This window comes from Scomber scombrus, chromosome 18 (genome assembly GCF_963691925.1).
Source record: "Scomber scombrus chromosome 18, fScoSco1.1, whole genome shotgun sequence".
In the NCBI taxonomy this organism is placed as follows: Eukaryota; Metazoa; Chordata; class Actinopteri; order Scombriformes; family Scombridae; genus Scomber; species Scomber scombrus.
In genome coordinates, this window is record NC_084987.1 from 14,692,537 (window position 1) to 14,713,846 (window position 21,310).

The following is a 21,310-nucleotide window of genomic DNA, read 5'->3' on the forward strand; positions in this document are numbered from 1 at the left end:
GCGGTGCTTCAATGTAAAAAGCAAACATTTGATTGGTTAGAAGAGTTCTCTGGTCCAACTTGCTGCTTCGTGATAGGTCGACCAAACGCCTGTTAAAATGAAAGCAGGAAGTTAAACAGGAACACATTTAAAACACTTTTTTTTTTAACTTAACTTGTATAATAATAAACGTAACCTTGAATATTGGGTTAAAATGAGCAGTTGTTTCACTGTGAGATTTTTAAAAGCCATTTTCTAACACACCACAAGTGCCACCTACCGGATGTTAGTATGTATGAAGAGATTTGCCACGTTGCCGTAGACAACAGACTCAACGCCGGGAGGATGTAGTTTACATTTGCCTACACACCGTGGTGGACGGCAGACAGCGTCAGGCTGCTTTACTAACACCTGTGTGTCAGGTTTGCTGTCAGGTGGAGTCCACTCTCGCTCCGCGGCTGCAAAATGCTGACTGACGTGATTTTAGAGGAAGAGTTTGACAAGAATGGGGATCCTTGGTACGACCCGCAGGACCTTGAACACGGTAAGAGCTGCACGGCTGCGGGGTCGCACCCTAAACTCTGTCTGGCAAACTTTATGTTGGAGTCACCATCTGTGGTACGCGCTTCATAATAAATAAAAACACTTCTGTATTCTGCTTGCTTGTCAATTAGTTCCAATTAGTGTTTTCTTGACTTGACACAAGCCCTAATAAATGAGACAGATTGAAGCCTGTATAGTCTTCTCTTGGGACATAGGATCACACCAGTCATGGGTTTTAAAAAGCTGAAACATCCCGTGAGCTCTCTCTGTGTATGTAGCTGGGATTTCCTGAGGCTGTCCTCACTCAGTCCTGTGTTAATTGTTTTGTGGGATACTTGCTGTTATTGCTGTTTGTGCTGCTCACAAAGTTGGGTTTGATATTTGTAGAGAGAGATATGGACAGATAGATGGAGCACTTTATTTATGCTCTGGATAAACATCAGTGTTATAGCAGCCGAGTCACATAAATCACAAATGAGGTAGGTAAGAAACAAAGCACAATACAAACCAAGGAATAATAAACAAAAACCTCTTTATAAAACAAAAACTTTGGAATACAAACATCATGTGTGGAACAAATTTGCACATTAGGAGTGAAAGGAAAGTAGATAATGATTAACTGTGCAGAAAGTTGAGCTGGCATGATTAATATATTAATCAGTTAGTTGTCAACTATTAAATTAATCACCAACTGTTTTGATAAATGATTAATCGTTTGGAGTTTCTTGTTTCTTTAGTCTTCAATGATAGTGAACTGAATAAGATTGTGCGCTGTGATATTTGAGATGTCATCTTAAGCTTTTGGAAACAATCATCGACATTTTTAACTAACTTTAACTTTAAATTTAACTGTAAAATATCATGACTCCATCGTATGTGTCAGAAGGTAACAACATTTGAAGGATCATTGCAAAAAAAATGTGTGTTTATATATATATTCTGTAAGACGATATATTGAAATCAGAATTTTTTTTTTACTCCTTAATATCATCATCAGACCCAAAAATCCAGTATTAGTCTCACCCTACTCAAAACTACTGTATAACTAATATAACAGCTAAAAATAATTGACAGGTTAATCAATAATGAAAATAACTGTTAGCTGTAGCTCTAATGGCAGGGTGCTTATTCATGCTTAGATAGATAGATATAAATACTCAATGAACTGTTCATTGAATACATACTCACATAGAGGTACGTTTTCATAGATAATGATTAGAATAAGAACAAGTCAATCAGTAAGATAGTGACTGTAATAGGTAATGTCTCAAAGTGAAGTCTGTCCTAGCTGGAGGAAACCGGCAACAGGCAGGAATTACTTCCTGTGTCATTCCTTGGCAGAGCTGTGTTAAACTGAAAATGGTCATCTGTTTGTCAAGTAGATTTTTACGGTGGATAACTGTTTGTGCAGTATCCTCTTCTTCTCTACTAACTCCAAAAGCTTTAGTAAAAACCACTGGGCATACTTCCTTGAAACAGTTTTACTTACTTTAAGTGTAACACCACATGTAGTCAACACAGCTGCTGGACAAGATGCAGAATGTAAGAGAATTTAATGGAGGAAAAGATCACAAGGAGATCCCAAGGCATGCTTTAGATTCCTCTGTGATTCACCAGCGCCAGATACTTACAATGTGTGACAACAACATGTACACGTGAGCTGAACTACTGCAAGTCTATGTTTATACAATTTAATCACATCCGACTCTATCACTTGCCTGTGTTTGGGCATTGAAGCGTCCCTGTATCTTTCGTTTACATGTTTCTCTGTGTTTTGACAGACCTCCATTTGGCAGCGGAGCTTGGGAAAACACTCCTGGACAGGAATCATGAGCTGGAGCAGGCGCTACAGCAGATGTACTCCACCAACCAGGATCAGCTGCAGGAGATAGAGGTGATAAATGTGAAGCAAGGGATGAATCAAACTTCTTGATGATCCAGCTGGAAGTTCCAGACACTTTCGCCCTGCGAAATGCATTTTTATGTTAGCCTCAAATGGCTGCAGTTTAGTTATTACTTTAACATGCGTCTTTACTTCTACAACGGGAGATGCTTCATTGTGAAAAGTCCATGTTGTCACTGAAAGGGAGGCGTCATTGTGAAGTTCTGTTAACTTTAATGGGATGAAGTAAAAGCTGATCTTGATCTATCTGGCCTTGTGAGCCTTTGGAACAGAGCATCCTCTTGGCTGGATGTTCATCTACCTAATTACACGACAACTTTCACCTACTTATTCACCACCTTTCACCTTTTACTTGGAGACTGTTCAAGTAACAATTAGGATTAATTAACGTTTTTATTTGTTTGCTCAGATTGCCGATAATTAACTAAATCTACAAAACTGAAATTCACATGTTCTGACCAAACATCGGTTCCATAAATCAATAGATGATGAAACTCTTGGATCTGAAGAAATATGTTAAGTCTACTTTTCTAACAATAGACTCTTAGTTCTTGGTTTATGTTCAGGTTGTGGGGAAAAGCTTGTAAATAAATACAGTTTGACCTAATATTTCAATCCCAGATGTTAAATTTAGACATATGCAGACAGTGCTGATCTACTTGAGTTTAAGTACATGGCTTTCAGCAGGTCAACAAAGATAAGAACCTTAATTTACTTACAGCAGTGTGAGGGCGAGTGGCCTGAGGATTTATTGAGGTTGATATGGTAATCCCCGTACGTCTCTCTGACCCTCATGCTTACACACTGCACTAGTGACCGTCTGAAAGCTGTGTGCACCTGACCAAAGCATTGCGGTGCAGGGCTGTGCAGCTCATTGAATACAGAGATCCAGATCCAGACAAATGGTTGCATTTTAAAGTAATTTAGTTATATATATAAAAATAATTTTTCATATGTCAGATACCTTGAATAATTTAAAAGTGGTAAGCGTAAAATGAATAGGAACCAGAGTATTCTAAAGAAGATAAGTGGGCCCTCACTGAAGCATCTCATTGAGTACGTTCTTGTTCGCAATGCAAATACAACTCACAGACTCATGTTATCATTTGCTGCCACAAAGTTAAGAGTCATTCTCCAGGCCCTTAAATGGTAGTTCTTTGCTTTTGAAGAGGTCTTTATCTATTTGGTAACCACATGTATCAGCCTAGACATAAAACTAAATGTATGAGTGTGTGAAACATGATATGCTACCTCTGCTCTTTCTTTTCTATGTAGTATTTTAAATCCTCATGTAGCCCAACGTAGCCCAATGTGGCAACTTGAGATGTCTTGTTTGGTCTGACCAACTAGAAATATTCAGTTTGTAATGATGTACTTCTTGGCTATTTTTTGTCAACAAATCGATTTCATCAACTGAAGATTTTGGCTCTATACATGTAATTTTTTTGAAGATGCCACATTACAAATCTGCAGGACTTTAATTTAGCTAAATCTGTATCATTTCCCTCTCTTGTGCACCAGTACATGACCAAGCAGGTGGACCTGCTACGTCAGATGAACGACCAGCATGCCAAGGTGTATGAGCAGCTAGACACGGTCACCAGGGATCTGGAGCAAAGCAACCAGAGACTGGTGCAGGACAACCGCCTGGCACACCAGAAGATCCACAGGTCAGTCAACCAGTTATAAGTGAATTTGCCTTTTAAATTATATTTTACATAATTATTCACCCAAGAGGTGAGTCATAAAGTCTTATTGTAAGACGTTAGTATTCAGTCAGTACAGTATATTTGATTAAGTGCACAGACTTCTTGCAGAACCTCAATGCCACATTGTGCCTTCTCATCTTTACAGTCTAACAGAGACCATCGAAGGACTTCAAACCTACATGGAGGAACTACAGACTCAGGTGGATGAGCTCAGGACTGCGCAACTGGAGCGAAGCAAAAAAGAGCAGGCAGAGCAGCGACGAAGCCTCGGAGCACAGAGCATGTCCTGCCTCAAAGAGCTGTATGACTTACAACATGAGAGGTATTGCACATGTTTGTGACAACGCTCACTTTCTGCTGCACAATTACAGGATGTGACAGAGGAACTTTTTTCAGGGAGGAAATTGCAATGCAGACTGTGTAGAGAGATAGTTACCTTGAGAATTTTCACAGACATGTTTACAGCTTTATGATAGTTTCTGAAATAAAAGTCACCCAAAACATGTATGTTATGACATTATAGAAAAGAAGGGAAAGGTACATAAAACTGTCTCAACAGTGAAGGCTTCTGTCTACCCTCTGATCTTAAATTATCCCTGATACACTGGCGTCTTAGCCCCCTGTCGGCTGACTGGATATCTTTAGGTCACCCAGAGCCAGAGCCAGACTAGACCGCCTCCTTTAGACATAATCCAAAGTAGGAGGAAGTTAATCCTCCCCTATTGTCAGCAGCGTACTCGTCCATACACACAACTGTTGCATTAGCTTGCTGCAATTCGTGACACATATTTGATGGAGTAGTGTAACTCTGTCGTTTGTAAATCAATTAAACAACTGTAAAATCTGGCACAGTACGTCTCTAACAGCCTCTCTAAAGGCACAATAATTAGTACCAAGTCCACTTTATGGGGAGCTGATGAGTTATTGAATTTTAGAATTCTGTGTTTTGTGCCACATTTACAAACTCTTACTGTATTTAGGTTTTTAATATTAGCAGTAAATGTGTGAATTATGATTTTTTCTTTTTTAACATAAAAAAATGTCATTACTATGCTGAATATTTTGATGTCAGCTCAAAATGTGTACCTTTCAATTGCAACTATCAACGTATTGCAATATCAGTGTGATAAAATGATGAAAGTGATGCATTAACACATTTTTTGACCTGTGCTTACTTGTCCCGGTCAGCAGTCGGCAAGTGGATGGACTCTGGTCACCTCAGGGCTCTTTCTATGACCAAGACAGATGCCAAGACCTGGAGGAGGAGCGCGAGACTCTTCAGCACTCCATCCAGACTCTTCAGAATCAGATAGCTGTGGAGCGCAGCCGCAGGGAGGTTGCAGAGCGGGAGTTTGAGTTGACAGTCAAGGAGAACCAAGGCCTCGAGCAGCGGCTGGACCTGCTGGCGGGCTGCCGGGACAGGCAGAAGGAGCTGGAGGCTGAAGTGGAGCAGCTGCGTCTTCTGTGGCGTGCAGAGTGTGCCAAAAGGTTAGGCCTGACTTATGTGTGTTTCGAAGGTTTCATGAATTTGGTTCTTTTTTTATGACTGATACTTTTAGTTGGTGATACAGTATTTAATGTACAGCACATTGTTACAGTCGTTTAACATGTCTAATTTTTCATATACTGTGTATATACTATTTTTCCTCTGTCGCCTCCAGTGCCAGAAGACCATACCAGCTGCTGTTGCCTGAAACTGTTTTCTTTGCATCAGAAGAAAAACCCAGTCAGGAGCAGGTTGAGACGGAGGAGAAGATGGAGATGCAGGAGGAGCAGAGAAAGCACATCCTGCAGAGATGTAACAGTGACAGCTTTTTGAGGGCAATGAACACAGACGAGATTCGCCGTGGTCACGAGCAGATGTGCATAAGACGAACAGAGGCAGTGAAACAGAGGGGCATCTCCCTGCTCAATGAGGTGGATGCACAGTACAGTGCACTGCAGGTGGTGTATTCATTAAAGAATGTTATCCTTGACTGTTAATGTAGCGTTTATAGCGATACACAGTAGTTGAAAGAAAATGCAAGCAGTTTCCTACAATATGTGTGTTTTGTAGGTGAAATATGATGAGCTTCTGCGTCGGTGCCAGCAAACAGACGGGCTCAGCCATAAAGGCGTCCAGACTTCAAGCACTCCCGTTGCAAACAGCCGGACGCGCCGCCGCCTGTCCAGCTCAGCCACTTTGTCCGATCTGGCAGTGGTTTCGGAAGATGGTCAGCAGCCTGGTCAGCAGCCAGAGTACAAAGTTCTCTTCAAGGAGATCTTCACTTGCATCCAAAAGACCAAAGACGATCTCAGCGACAACAGGCGTCCTGTCAGGGACAGTGATTCTCAGGGCTCTGCCCAATGATTGTATTATTCATCGTCCTGGGATGAACGTGTTTGGGTCTTGTGAACGTTTTTGAAAAAGGCAAAACAATATCTAGGGGGAGCAGATGCAATAAGCACATTCAATCCTTGTGCATCTTACACATTCTTCAGTCCCCTTATGTACTGTCATCTTGACGCACCCATGTTTTTGTCAGCCTGCACTGTTCCTTTTATTCCATCCTTATCATAAAGTATATTTTATAAAACTTGCTTTAAAAGTCTGTTGTGTAATCTGAAGTAAGAATACATTCCAAACAACAGCTAGATTATACAGAAACTGCTTTTTGGTACAATGACACTAATAATTAGCAGGTATTGTTTAAGCAGGTATTCATAGCTAGATGTGAAGTATATTTGGATGTGTAGCTTGACTGCCAAATCTGTAAGTATTGTGTCAATTTACAACAGTAAGCAGTGTTTATATAATGTATATCATGTGACCACTTGATCATCTGGTGCTTGAACAAGAAAGACACATTGAATATTGTTAGTGCGTTGAAATAAGTTGGAGATGAAGCTGTTACGTGTGACTTATGCAAACAGAAATGTTGGAATGTCGTAATAGGATGAAAAACTGTAGCTATGAAATTACTAGACTCAGGCGATTGTGATAATTAGCTTAACAGCTAATGTTTGGTGTTTTTTGTAAATTGACAATAGTTGGCTCAGCGATTAGGGTCATTGGCACGCCACCAGAGAAAATCAGTGGACACTGGAAAAAAACTGGAAAACAGTTTTGATTTTTTTTTCAACTCTGTACAGCTCTTAATGAGTGTCTCTACATCAGTAAGACACACAACAGCTCTCTGCACTTTTTATGACTGAATTACAGTTTCTGTTTTATTTATTTTTGACAGAAGTTTATAGAAGATTACATTTTATTTATTTTCTTTATTGCTAAATACAGCGGATTGGTCAGTTGAGAGTGACTGGAAGTGAAATTAAATGTACACTGAGGTGGTTTTTCTGTAGGTCTAAATATTTGGTCAGCTGATTGAAAACAGGATCACAGAGGCAAACGAGGAACACAAAATAAATGTTCCCCCAAATTATAAACAGTTTCCTCTGCACAATGTCCTTTTTTTGAATCAATTCGTCGTAATGTGTGTTAATTGGGTTAGCGAGAGAGAGACTCTAGACAATCGCAGTTTTTTCTTCTAATCTTTTCAATCTAAATTAAAGCAGTTATGAAGATACATTATTTATGAACTCTCAGTTATAAACAGGAAACATCAAAACCTCAACTTCCAACCAGATAAGTTTCATACTGCTGACCCCATTCACAGTGAAACAGTTCTTACCTTTTGATTCAGGCTTCCTTTGTTGTCATGTTATCTTTTTACTTTCATTTTCCATGTCATGTGATGCCTATCAGAAAAAAAAAACTATGCTTGTTGGACAATGTTCTGAAATCTAACATGGGCATTTAAGCAATTTGTTGCTGCTGCTCTCAAGCTGTCAATCTTGTGCTGCTGCAGAGGTCATTGCTGTATGATCATAGGTGTCCTCCATGAAGACTAACATGTTTTTGCTTGAAACTAACTAAAGTAAAAGCTTTGATGCAAAGGTCTGTTTAGTATTTTCTCTGTCCATGTGTCTAGGAAAAACCAACACTGGCAACATCTTTGCAACATTTGCATGCATTTAAAAGCTGAATTTTTGCAATAAGTACATCGTTTCTGAGCACAGAGATAACCATCAAATCAAAACACACAACAGCAGTGTAGCATATTCTCTCCTACAGCACCTTCAGGTCTCCTCGTTGTACTCCCTCTGTACTCTGTGGCCCAGCAGGCAATTAATGGGGCTTTGTCTCCTTTCATAAATAGCCTTTACATAACGAGAATTTCCCCACCCTACTTTTAACCTGCCTCAAATCCATTAAACCTCCAAACAAGGGGATTACATACCTCAGTTCCCTAACTGCGCAGGTCTTGGCAAGAGCATACATGTAGAAATCTTACAAAGGCATCAGCAAAGCAACCAGGAGAGGTTTATAAGGGTCTGCTGCCTAGGATAGATAGTAGAAAAAAGTTGTGTGTGGCTCTGTCTGCCAGTCATCTGTCAGTAAGTTACAGAGCTGAGTACAGAGGTTGCGTTTTAGTAGAAATTCCTGTCACACCACATCACAAATGAGGATAAATATTCAGATATTCAATGGGAGAGGTGTTGAGCGTAATGCCACCGTCACAAATGCAGTGTGTGTCTAATTCACTCCAACTCGGAAAAAAAATCCTCCACACATTCCTCTCTCTCACTCACTGGCTTCTCCTGGAGGTCTGCCAGCCAGCTACGTGTTCAAGCCAACTATGACTGTCTGTACACACTCAAAATGTTCTCACTTATTATACTGAGAGAAAAATGATACAGAAATAAAAATACAAAATCAGTTACAGAATCACAGACTGAAGCTGATTCAATATTTTAATTGAAAGATATGCAGCGATAAGATATTAAATATTATAAGTTGACGCTTTATATAGCACCTTATATATGAAGTGCATACTTTAGAATATTAAAAATATATCATGTAAAATCTTCATCTCTAAAGTCACTAAAGCTGTCAAATAAATGTGGTGTACAGCTCCTTCTGAAATGTAGTGGAGTGGAAGAATAAAGCAGCAGTACAAGTACCTCAACGTTTTACTTGAGTACAGTAGATGAGTAAAAGTTACTTTTCACCATTGTCCATCAATATATAATTATGTATGACTTTGAGCCTGCTGCAATGCTAGTTAATAATTTAACTTTGCTAATTGCTAGTTCTTCTTTACAAGTTACTTTTTTTTAATGCCATCTAGTCTTCTTAATGAGTTTTACATTGTAATACGTCTTTTGAAACTAAAAGCATAATAAGTTACACCACTTCAACGTTTCAAATTTTGTGTAAAGTTAATCACGTTTAAATATAACTAATCAAAAGTTTAAAAGCGTTAGGGCAAATTTGTCAAAGAGCGTCACGATGCAGAAAGTGACGACACAAGCCTGTAACGACGTTTTTTTTTTTTTTTATCAATAACATGATGACAATCAGCTATAAACGTACAACTTAGCTTATAATGTTTGATATCACGTGTGGCATTATTAGTTAGATATAATTGCAGCGCAATACATAAAAGATAATATTTAAAATGTTACTATTAAACATTGGTAGGGCAAGCTATTTATTTTAAAATGACCATTTTGCGTGTCACTGGTAGCGTGGCCGAGTGGTCTAAGGCGCTGGATTTAGGCTCCAGTCATTTCGATGGCGTGGGTTCGAATCCCACCGCTGCCAAGTGTTTAATATTTTGATGCTGTTTGCACACTTAGATATCTACGGGGTAAACCGAAACGTGTCATTATGATAACGTTTTCTTCACGTTATGCATGTGCGCCTAACTCTGCTCATTTTACTGCTTCACGATACTTCATAATGCTGTGAATGGTGCAAGTGCGCCCTCTTGTGACGGCCTGTATGTGCACAAAAACACCAGTTCAGCCTTCATCATGACACTACTTCATATTTATTTTGTAGAAAGGGGACCATAAATCCAACATTTTCCTCACATGAAGAATCATGGAAAGAAATAACTTATAAATGAATGTGCTCATTACAGATATAAAATGGTAATTGGCATTCATTGTTGATGCTCTTATTTCTAACCATGTACAAAATTGCTATTAAATTCTAAAGATGTGTAAATCACAACAAATATAAATAATAGAAACTGGAAGCATGCTTTGAGTACAATCAAAGAAAATGTTAATATCTGTAATACAAAGTTAGATATCTTTCCTTTTAATGAAATCAACTTCAAACTGAGGAGCAATCCAGAGCATTCACACAAATCTAGTTTAATACCTTTCAGTAGCCTGGTAGTTTTGCGCTCAGACACACGTATACCAACATCAAAACAGGAAAAAGGAAGCATACACATAACATAACCTGATGTTCTGAAGATGTATTTTGATGAAATTCTTCATTATGGGGAGTATTGTTAAGTCACATGTGGTGATGTAGTAAAAGTTGTGAGCCATTTTTTCATATCTAAGCAAAAGTTTTATTTCCTAACTAAGAGAGGGAAGTGTTTGAAATATGCTGTCCATGCAGTACCGTAAAAGTTGTTTTTTGGATTACCCAGATTAGTCTTGACTAAGTATGCAGCACAACATCAGTAGCACAAGGCTGAGGCCCATTAGCAGCAGCAGAATGAGGTGTCTGGGCAGCTGAGAGGTCCAGGAGACGTTGAAAAGAGGTGAGCTGGAGCATGGCCGCCGGGACTTCAGGTACTGCTCCACAGAGTCTGCTAGGCTGTAGGGTTTCGGACAGTAACCAAGCTCTCGATGGGCCTTGTCGATCTTGAAGGTGTGGCTTACTGCTATATTCCTCACCTGCAAGAGAATTTTAAGCATTTGAGGTGGATATCCAGCTGCTGCAGAGAAGTCATGGCCATTACACCAAAGTTAAAGACCTCACTGCCAGGCTAATGGTTCAGATTAACCCCTGTTTGGCAAGCTTGATTTTACATTCTGATAGCCTATGACTGATGGATGCCTCCGGTTACTGCATCCTCTTACCGGCTGAGGATAAAGTGTCCGAATGTAAAGTACACAGAGTGATAGATGAGTTCAGACAGTTCAAGACATAGTCAGTTATTCTTGTCTTCTAACATAAAATCACTTTAATCAGCACACACCTTTCAAAAAATATCCTCATAGCTCTGCTGTATGACTCATACCTAGTTGTCGTGTATTGTTTTGCCAGTATAGTATCATAGTTAGACACACTACAACCACAAACTGATGAGTCCTGCTCTTTCATTCTGACCTGATCCTCATCTCTACTATATATCTCTCTGGTATAGCAATACCCTTTTACTGTCATCAACATTCATTCATTTGAGAGGGATTTGTACTTAAAAAGCCATTAGTGACACAGGACATTAATGATATTCAAAAAGGTTAATGTGGTTTGCAAAGCTAGTGATGTGTGTAGGCTGTCTTTTTAATATCTAGCCATAGAAGAGTCAAAATTACCCTTCTAATCAATGAGCATGGTCCCCGACTGAGAAGCTGATATTTTGGTGGTGAAATGCCTCATGACAAAATTCTATTGATAATGAATTTCATACTGCTGCTGTGCTAAGAAAATGTTTTTAGTTTTGCCTCATTTGTCAAAAATTGCTTTGCACCTAATGCTGAATCATGCTGAATTCTGCCTTGGTTTGTTGCCCTTTTACGTGTTGAAATTATATTTTTATCCTGGTTCTCAAAGCATAAGACTGGCTTTAATCTCTATTTTTGTCATTGGGAACACCAACAATATGTATATTCGTTTCAGTATCCTGCCTATGGTACTCAGACTCAAGCCACAATTCTCACTTTGATATTTTTAATAGGCTCAGTAATTTTCTAAAAAAGCTGGGCACTGTAGATTTAGAGAGTAAATTGTGCATTTGTTGGAGACTATTTTCAGCTACTGATGAGTCATCTGTCAGTCTTTACAGCAGCAGGACATATAGAGTTGACTTTAAAAAATCTACAGTGCCCATGTTCATGGTAATGAAGAAACATGTCATCCAGTGCAATGACGTTCATTTGTGTCTTTTAAACATTTTTTGGACAACAGTTGAGCTCTACGGTACAGAAGAATAAAATATATCAGGCTTTGACTACACTGGCAACATTTTTTAGTTAGTAGGATTAAGTCATTGTTAGTTTTGGTCTATTCATGGAATTTGCAAACAATGAGATAATATATACACTATTGCCATACTTAGCCTTTAAGCTCACTGAATCTGCGTCTATTTTAATATGATTTCAAAACTAGTATATATGTGTGAGAGGAAAAACTCCTCTGCATGTCACCTGATGGCTGGCTTAACCTAAGAGTTGGCAGGTTCATTTGAGCCCAGCCAAGAGGTTGCCCACCTCAACTCACCATGGCAACAGTCACTGTACTGAGGTCACTTCCTGCCAACTTCATCTTGAACTTCCTGTTCTAACCCCACAGCAGTTTATGTTTTATTCACAGGACAATGATCGATCCCCCGGCCAGCAGCTGTCTGACAGAATGAGCTCCAGGTGCAGGCCAAAGGCTAAGCTTTGGTTTCTGCCTCATCACACATTCATGAGGACATTGCAGGCCATGGCGGTGGCTCCTTAAGATGTATCGTAAAGGCCTCCCCCGGCAGGATTATTGCAAAGTGTGTTTCATTATAATTCTTAATGCAAGTCAGTGTTTTTAATGGTGCTATAGATCAGCTGATGGAAGTCAAAGGCTTCCAGAGATTACGAGGGCTTTGGCATTTCTTTATCTGCAAGTATTTTTTGAATTCTTTAAAAGTTCACCTTGGTTTTTCATAATTCATGCATGAGATAGTATCAGATGAGGGAGGGGGAGAGCATGGGGCTGATAGGAAAATACCTACCTTAATGAAGTCTGTCTTCACTGTTGTGGCAGAGACTTAAACAAGAATCTACTCATTGGGGATCCGGTAACCTAAGCCCCCCTCATCTCCAACATACTAGACACACTTACTTTCAATTAGGTAGATGCATATAGTATGCATGTATATGTTCACATACAACTTTAAACACTATGGAGTCATCATTATCCATAATGCATCTCTTTCAAATTGTCAGACTGAGTTTATTCACTTTACACAGCTAAAGGAGCTTTCTGAGTCGGCTGAGATACAAAAAAAATTAAATTTTTGCTTTTTCTTTCAACTATCAAACAGAGTTCATCTGCCATACATAATTTAAAACTGCATTAAGAGCACGCTAAGGTTCAGAAAATGGTTGAATCTCCAAAGTTCAGTTGAAGCCTGAGATAGAAGAACAAAGAATCATTACCTCACTTCTGGTAAAAAGGAGAGGAACTTCTATCACAGGTCTCAGGACTACATGCAAATATTCCACCAGGATGGCTGGAAATAGAAAAAACCCACATGTATCGATGTTATTAGTACAAGCAACTCAACAAATTTTCATTTTCATAAATATAATTTAAGGGACATCCAAAAAGAGGGAAACTTCAGTATTTTTCAACCTGGAGCCTATTTTACCATCAATCTGTGTATAACATGTTGTCCCCATTACTGATGAAAATAGGCTCCAGGTTGAAAAATGCATAAGTTCCGCTTTAAAAGAGAAATGGGCTACCTGCAGAATAGACGAGTGAAACTGGCAGATTTATCAATGGCCTGCTGTAACCCAGCTTTTCAAACTGCAATACAAACATGAAATTGTGAAGAAATACATTTCGATTAAACAGTAAATATTCTTGAAATTTTAATGAATAAGGCAGGAGTTATTTTAGATTTGTCTTACTGTCAACAAATCCCATAAAAATCTGTAATGCGCCAGTAACCTCTCAGTACTCTCTTGTACTGTTGTTTTTGGATAATTATCTTTATGACGCACAGAAATCAGCTATAACAAGCTACATGGACAATACTTGATAGTGGCTTCAATATATTGTCATTCTTTTCAAGAGATAAAAACATAAAATATCACTAGTGTTTTTCTTTAACTCACCAAGGGTGTGAACCACTCAAATAAATTGACTGAAAGTCCATCATTAATGAAATAGACCTGTCCACTCTGCAAAAGAACAGAAAACAAATACCTGTTAAACAGGAAGCACTTAATATAATTTTTATTTAGTCTATGAGGCAAATATCTATCTCCCAGCTATGGTCTTGATGTGTAGATCAGATAGGTTGACTAAAACAAGTATTAGAGCAGAACTAAAGGGGATCTATTATAGAGTCAATATTCACATTGTCTGTGTGGTATTGTTTTTGACTGTTTGTTCTGAGGTGGACAGTGTGACTCACAGCGACACAGCTCCTCTTTAGCGTGAGAGCCTCCGCAGCAAGTGTGTGGGCCAGCACCAGGTTATCTACATGTACCCAATTCATCCTGGCCCGGGGGTCACCAAACCTGAAACTGAACAACCGACGCTCCACATTGACCTGGACAGAGAGACAGAGCAATGAAAGACAATAAGTGGACAGTTTGATCTATTTCTTCCTTTTCCTATCATTCATATTTTGAATTTTTTTCTCATAATGAATGTGAATGAACCTAAAAATCCAGCTTGAAGTACAAATCAGTTAAACCAGTAAAGAAATCCTTATAGCAACCTTAGTAGTTTTGCGTGTTATGAACAATTAATCCAATATAATGTGCATGTTACTGCTGATCTCTAAGCAAATATCTGTAAATGTGTTACCATTAATTTCAATTCATGCCCATATGGTATGAAGCATAAAAACTCCACCTTCTTGGCCACTTGACCAACAGTAAACCCAGAGCATCATGAGACTGCACAGCTGCCCCACAGAGGAAAGACTGGAAGAAAAGCTGGGTTGTAACTCGATGCCCCGGAGAGCTCCATCAATAATGTAAACTCTTCAGGCAGGAACACATTCTGCCAGGGAGGCGCACAAGACGTGCCTTCAGACACTGCAAGATTTTTTTCCCACAGTGCCAATGTGAAGGAAATCTATCTACATTTATCATGGTACAGAACTATAAGTTGTGTTTGTGTCAGTCCCTCACCATCACTCTGTGAAGGTGTCTCCTCTCTTCTGGTCCGTATATGCCGCAGGGCCGTAAGACGCAGGACCGCAGCAGGCCTCCAGCTTCGCAAGACAGAATTCAAACCTCTAAGTATGTACACTTTGTGTGCCCAGTTAGCTACTACATACCACAATCTCTTTCACATGTCTAATGGATAGGTTCACAAAAGTCTGTCTTAAAACAACAGTCAGGTGTCCACATGAACCCTGAAACAGGTTTTGTTCACTGTAATCATTCCTCCTGTTCATACTGACCACTAGAAGATACCCTCAGATGTGCTTTCAGTGTAAGTGTACCCAGTGTACAAAGTGTAAAAATGTATTTTGAGAGTTTATCTGAAGATAATGTGAGGCTTCAAATTTTTGTAAAATGTTCCCTCTTTGTGTCTTGACAGACAGTGTTCTCCCTTTCAGCTGCAAATTGTGGCAAAAAAGGGAATTTGACACTAAAAAAGATACTGAATTGATTTGACTAATTTGGACAACTCTAGACTGATATTAGTGTCAAATAAATTTGCAGATGCATTTTTGCACTGAGTGAGGGCTGTGGATTTCTCCCCCTTTACATTGTGAATAGTGAATTATGAAGAGATGTCTTAATGGTCAGTAAGAAAAGGAGGAATGATTACAGAGGGGAAAAAAGTAAATTCTCATTTGGGTACCTGACTATTGTTTTAGGCCAGACCTGAAAAACTGAACCTATCCTTTAATACAAAAGCACTAATTTATGCCTGTGTCTGGCCTCTATGCCTGAAACAGTGGAAAAACACATTAAACCATACCCTCCTGCAGAGGATGGATGAACTACCCTGCAGTATATAATGAAGAGAGGCCCCCGCTCTAAGCTTAATTGAATGTACGGATGTGCAGGGTTACACCCAAGGAGGAAATGGGAGGCTTCACACCTCTTTATGTAAACCACATAGTGGAACCTAAGACCCATTGATTAGTAGGTTGAGAGTGAGTATATGTGCAGTGTGTGTGTGTGTGTGTGTGTACTACTCAATGATGCATGCACTTCAATAATTGTACTGTTCTGCCCAGCTCTAAATTTAAACTGGTGTCACTGTTATGTTGGATTGCGCACATGGGCGGATGAGTTTCCATGGTAACCATCGCTTAGCACTCTTTCAAATATACAATGACATTTGCACAGAAACCAAAAGCTGTATGTTCCAGTCTGCTCTGATTGCAGAGTTTTCATGTTATAATGTGAAAAGGCTTGTCATTGCACTTGCTGTTCATTTCACACCTTTGAGGGAGCATCCGTTGGCTGAGAGGACCATCTGCTCTGCAATAGCTTTAGTTCTGGAGTAGTGGTCAATGTGCTGTAACAGAAAGAAACATAAGCATTAAACAACCCTCTCAGTAATTGTAATGTTTTTTTGCCTTTTCTTTATGTTCAAATACATAATTTTACAAAACCACAATGATTTTTTAAAATATCTTTAGTTTTGGTGGTAAATGAATGGACTTAGAAGAATGTATATGGTTTTGCTGGAAGTTAGGACTTCAGTCAGACTTCAGTTTGATCCATTTCTCTTTACTCACCGCATCGGAGGGTAAATACGGCACTGAAGCCTCATCGCCATCCTCAATCGGTTTCCCAGCAAACACCACATTGATGGTGCTGGTGTACACTAGCCGGGGGATCCTCCTCTCTTTGCACACTGAGAGAGAGAACAGCAAAGCAATCACACCATTTCATGATATATGAGAGCAATAAAAATATTTTGTGGGAGTGTGCAGATTGAAAATAATCAAAATAAATGTAGCTATTGTAGACATTCATTGTATAACATTTTTTTAAAAAGGAAAGTCATTTGTTCAAATGTTATCTAAAAATACACAAAAGACAAATTCATTTCCACATCAGAATGAAGAGTGTAAAGTTCCCTCTTACCATTAATATTTCCAGTATTTAAATGATATTCAGGAATCATTTAAATGGTTTATCACAGTGTATGTGAGACACTCTGTGGTAAGTATTAACATTTTTACACGTATTCATACCGTTTATGACATTATTGGTCCCACCAACATTGATCGACTCCACCTGCTCTTTCCTCAGCTGGAGACAGATGGAGAAAAAAAAGTCATTTCTTGAAAACATCATCTCATATAGTGGATGATACAGTACATTTCTAACATTTCACCTCCAGTGTATTAATTTCTCTGTTATGAGCAGTTTACGTTATGTTCACCTCAGTTTCAGTTTTGGGATGATGACAGAAATCCTGTCAGAAATCGGTACTGTTTTGTCATCATGTTACATGACAGCTGCTGACAGATATTACAAGATTTCTGTCACGATGCGCTTTCACATACATCATGACTCACACACACACAAACAAGCAAGTAAACAAACAACTGTAGTGAGGTGTGTAGTCTATTGGCATAGCACTGAGGGTGTTAGCAGGGAGGTGTGACCCTGTATCAGTTTATGTATTTACAAAACCGAAACATCCAGCTACAAGGCCAATCTTTAATATTCTCTAATGCATGTATGAAGAGAACAACATTAGCTCTATTAAGTGGACCACCATTGTATTTATCATCACTTGTCACAGGCAGTTCTGGTCCATATCCAGCTTGTTCTGAAGATTGGATGCAGCAACTGATTCCTATAGTGAACACTGAGCTCGAAAAGTCTGCTTAAAGACAATCTACTACAGCATTATGATTGGCACTGTTGCTCCTCAGTCTGTCTTTTTCAGAAAAAATAAAGGATTAATTAATAAAAAAGTGAATCTGACAAGGACATAAAATACATGTAATGCAGTGAAACCTGTGTCTCTTGTCTTTCTAACTTCTGTCTAAATGAGAAGTGCTGTGGCGATGCCGCAGAAGATGTGAAGGAGATCACCTGCTCTGGCCCGGACATGCCATAGGATGCTGTGTGGAATATACAATCAACCCCTTCACACAACTTATAGAGGGAGGAATAGTCCCGGATGTCACTCTGTAAGAACAAGGGAAGAATGAAAATGCTAACTCTCAGGACATTTTTCTTAACATGAAAGCTCAATATGTTTAATTATGCTTCATTCATTACACAACACAGATTATAAATACACTTTTCACAGTTGGGGCATGTTTTTTTCAACACGAGCCTTTCGCAGGTTAGGAGCATTGCAGGTTAAGTGATACAGACTGGTACATGTGGCAATGTGAGTCAATAACACCCCATTAAAGGACAGTTATAATTAAGGTAAGTGTGCCACGAGGCCCGCAAGTGAAACCTGAGTCATGTCTCCACTCTCCACCCTCTCTGACCCAGTCAGCAGCTGGCACTCTGAGGTGGATCACTCACCTGTGTCTGTTTGCAGCCAGCATGCAGACAAACCAGAGAGACACAATGACGCTGGCTGACGTGAGGAAACACTAGAGCTGATTTTCAAGTCTGCATGTGGCGATGTGAAGGATGTTTGAGAACTTATACTGTACATTTAAATTAAAGGATAGGTGCACAATTTCTCATGTCTATCCTCAGCTCAGGTGCCCAAAACACTGCCTCATGTTATTCCTGTTGTAATCATTCCCCTTTTAGATGTGGGACAAAATCCACTAGGCTCCTTTCATGCAGAAATGTTTTCAATACATTTTTACGTGCCAAATTTGACTAACTCAGATGGCTGAAGCCTCATATTATCTTCAGTTAAAATTTGTATTACTTTTATTCAAAGTGCATTATGAAGGGATCTTCTAATGGCCGGTATGAACAGGAGAAGTGATTACACTGAGCAAAATCTATGTCAATGTTAATTTGGCCTTCTGACTATTATTTTAAAACAGACTTGAAAAAGTGCAAATAAAATGCAACAAAAAAAAAGAACAATAGCTACAGCTGTATGGCTGAATAGTCGTTACTAGATGTGACTTCTGCAATTAAACAGTATTCCAGAGTAAGTGCATTCAACTTGAACAGTAATTAACAGCTGGTACTAAAGCGGCTTATTTTGGGCAAAGATATGGAGGAGAATGTGGAAAACAAAGTAGAGGAGTATCAATGAGAAGAAGGATTTCAACCACCAGGTACCTGATAGAAGCTCGCTCCATCAGGGATGTCACAGGGAGGCTTGTTCATGTCCATAAGGAGCACTGACATACCCTGACTGGCCAGCACTCTCCCCAGCCTAAATCCAAAGTATCCCGCTCCACCTGTCACCAGCACCTTCCCTGGGGAGATGCACGGGCCCAGTGCTGCGTCCTCTCCCAGTCTGGAGGCCACACATTCCGGGCTGCTGCAGCTGGCCGCCATGGCTCCATTTACCCGGTGTCGGATGGCCACGGCTGGGCTGGAGGCCACAGCCGGAGCTTGGTGGTTAACCCAAGGCTGGTGGGTGAGGTGTGGGAGGTTGTGCAGTTGGTGTCCATTGGCCTGCAGGCGACAAAGGGAGACACTGTGGCAGGAAAGCTGCTTCACCTGGCACAGAGAGCCTCCACTCTCACTCATGTTGGGACCGCACAGCTCCATAGACCGTCCTGGATGGGATGAAGGAGGTCATATATTGATTATTCATTGCTTTAATATCATTAATGTTTGTCAGAATCATATTAAAACACTACTTCAGTTGTACACCTACACATGCAGATTAGGTTTCACCTGCAGTAGTTCTTAGATTGCTGACTTGTCTTTCTAAGAGCATCACCTACTGTATCAGTTTGTTCCACCTCTACACTGGAGGTGCAGATAACACTGAGTGAAATATTAATCCCAAAAGACTCTTTGTCATGACTGCATCTTCCATCAGATGGAAATATTCTAGATGTCTGGTGCAAAATGTCATAGACTACACAATTTCAGCCTGACATATTTGATATCTTTGTTTCAGTTTTTGTATATGAATCTACTAAAATACTATATTTTTAGCTTGTATACTAGAATTCTCATTTATAACATGCATGTAAATTTGGCCCATTTTTGACATATGAGAATGAACTCATGGTCATGGACGTCAGAATTTGAATACTGCTAAACCTCATCAAGAAATTAAGAATGAATAGCACAATATTCAACCATAAGCTGTGAAAGTAATTAGTCAGACAAGTTTTACAAGATCAGCAATTAACACATCTTGTAACTTCTGACACTGTGTATGTCACATTAAGCAGCATAATAAGACATTTATCTCTCAAACCGAGAAATAAACAATACACAGATCCAAATGCCACTACATCTATACATCATACTTTCCTACAACCCAATCCAATGTAGTAATTCATTTACCTTAATATTCCTTTTGACTTCTCACATCCATACCTATGCCACTCATGAAATAGTGTGGTCTCTACCTTTGCTTTGCTCTTGTGGTCCCTCCGGATGTGTCACCTCTCTCACCTGTCAATCACCTGCACCCTTACCTGAAGACTCTCCTACCGTAATGCCTGGATGCAATGCGCAGGCTGCAGGCAGTGAGGATCACATTTCGAGGGGCATCAGGTGGACAAGCAGCAACATCGGCTGCCCTTTTTACAATGAGTATAAAACATATGTATAGAATGAGGTCAGAGGTTGGACTTTTTACCTCTGTTTACCTGTCCTGAGACACACACATAATATGAGTCTCACTTTGGCTGCAGGCACACTGTAAGATAAATGCTTAAATTAATATTTTCATACAGACACAGATAGCGCTTAATAACTTAATAACTTAAAAATGTTGTAAGAAACTGTCACAATTGATAAAGTTTAGAGTGACTTGCTATTCAATGTCACTCTAAACATGATGATGCTATTCAAGTTTTTCTTTTTACTGTCTCATGAAAATTGATTAAATATAAATCAGGTTATAAATGTTCAATCTAAATGTTAAATCTATATAATAAGTATTATCATTGTAACTGATGTTTTTGCAAATGCAAAAAAATGTGTGGCGGGTGTCTGAAACATGTCATATATACATATATCTGTGGGAGATGTAACTTTGGCTGTAACTTTGGTTCTACTAAGACTAGTCAGAGGTCAGACATCAAATGATATCACTGATGTATCTTTGACAGGCCAGGTAAGCAGCAGCAGCAGTCCCTTCCTGTGCACAGTGCTTTTGGAGAGGACAAAAATAGACCCATCATGTTTTATTAAGCAGACAGCTGACAGACTGCCAAACCTGAGCTGACACTTAAATGCACTGCACGTAATTAAAGAGGGAAAGAAGTCTTAAGCAGCTGCCAAACGACTGTACTTCAAGTATAAAAGCAATTTGCAGATAAACCACAATATATTATAATTC

At 39.3% G+C, this 21,310-nt stretch overlaps 2 protein-coding genes and 1 non-coding gene across 3 annotated transcripts; 2 read left to right on the forward strand and 1 right to left on the reverse strand.

Annotated features, from left to right (window-relative positions):
- The first annotated feature begins 346 nt into the window (after positions 1–346).
- Positions 347–8,037, forward strand: cdr2a (cerebellar degeneration-related protein 2a). Its single transcript, XM_062438944.1, has 7 exons — positions 347–523; positions 2,304–2,416; positions 3,947–4,095; positions 4,280–4,456; positions 5,323–5,622; positions 5,796–6,078; positions 6,191–8,037. The coding sequence occupies exons 1-7, from the start codon at positions 445–447 to the stop codon at positions 6,482–6,484; spliced, it is 1,395 nt and encodes a 464-aa protein (XP_062294928.1). The 5' UTR covers positions 347–444; the 3' UTR covers positions 6,485–8,037.
- A 1,662-nt stretch (positions 8,038–9,699) lies between these two features.
- trnal-uag (transfer RNA leucine (anticodon UAG)) lies at positions 9,700–9,781 on the forward strand. The gene has a single exon. It is a non-coding gene; the product is annotated as a tRNA-Leu (tRNA).
- An 848-nt stretch (positions 9,782–10,629) lies between these two features.
- sdr42e2 (short chain dehydrogenase/reductase family 42E, member 2) lies at positions 10,630–19,554 on the reverse strand. The gene is made up of 11 exons (XM_062439288.1): positions 19,117–19,554; positions 17,944–18,039; positions 17,091–17,148; positions 16,629–16,747; positions 16,330–16,405; positions 15,058–15,140; positions 14,331–14,468; positions 14,029–14,094; positions 13,654–13,717; positions 13,345–13,418; positions 10,630–10,878 (listed from the first exon to the last, which is right to left on the reverse strand). Exons 1-11 carry the CDS (start codon positions 19,552–19,554, stop codon positions 10,630–10,632), a joined length of 1,461 nt encoding a protein of 486 aa, XP_062295272.1.
- Positions 19,555–21,310: the final 1,756 nt, after the last annotated feature.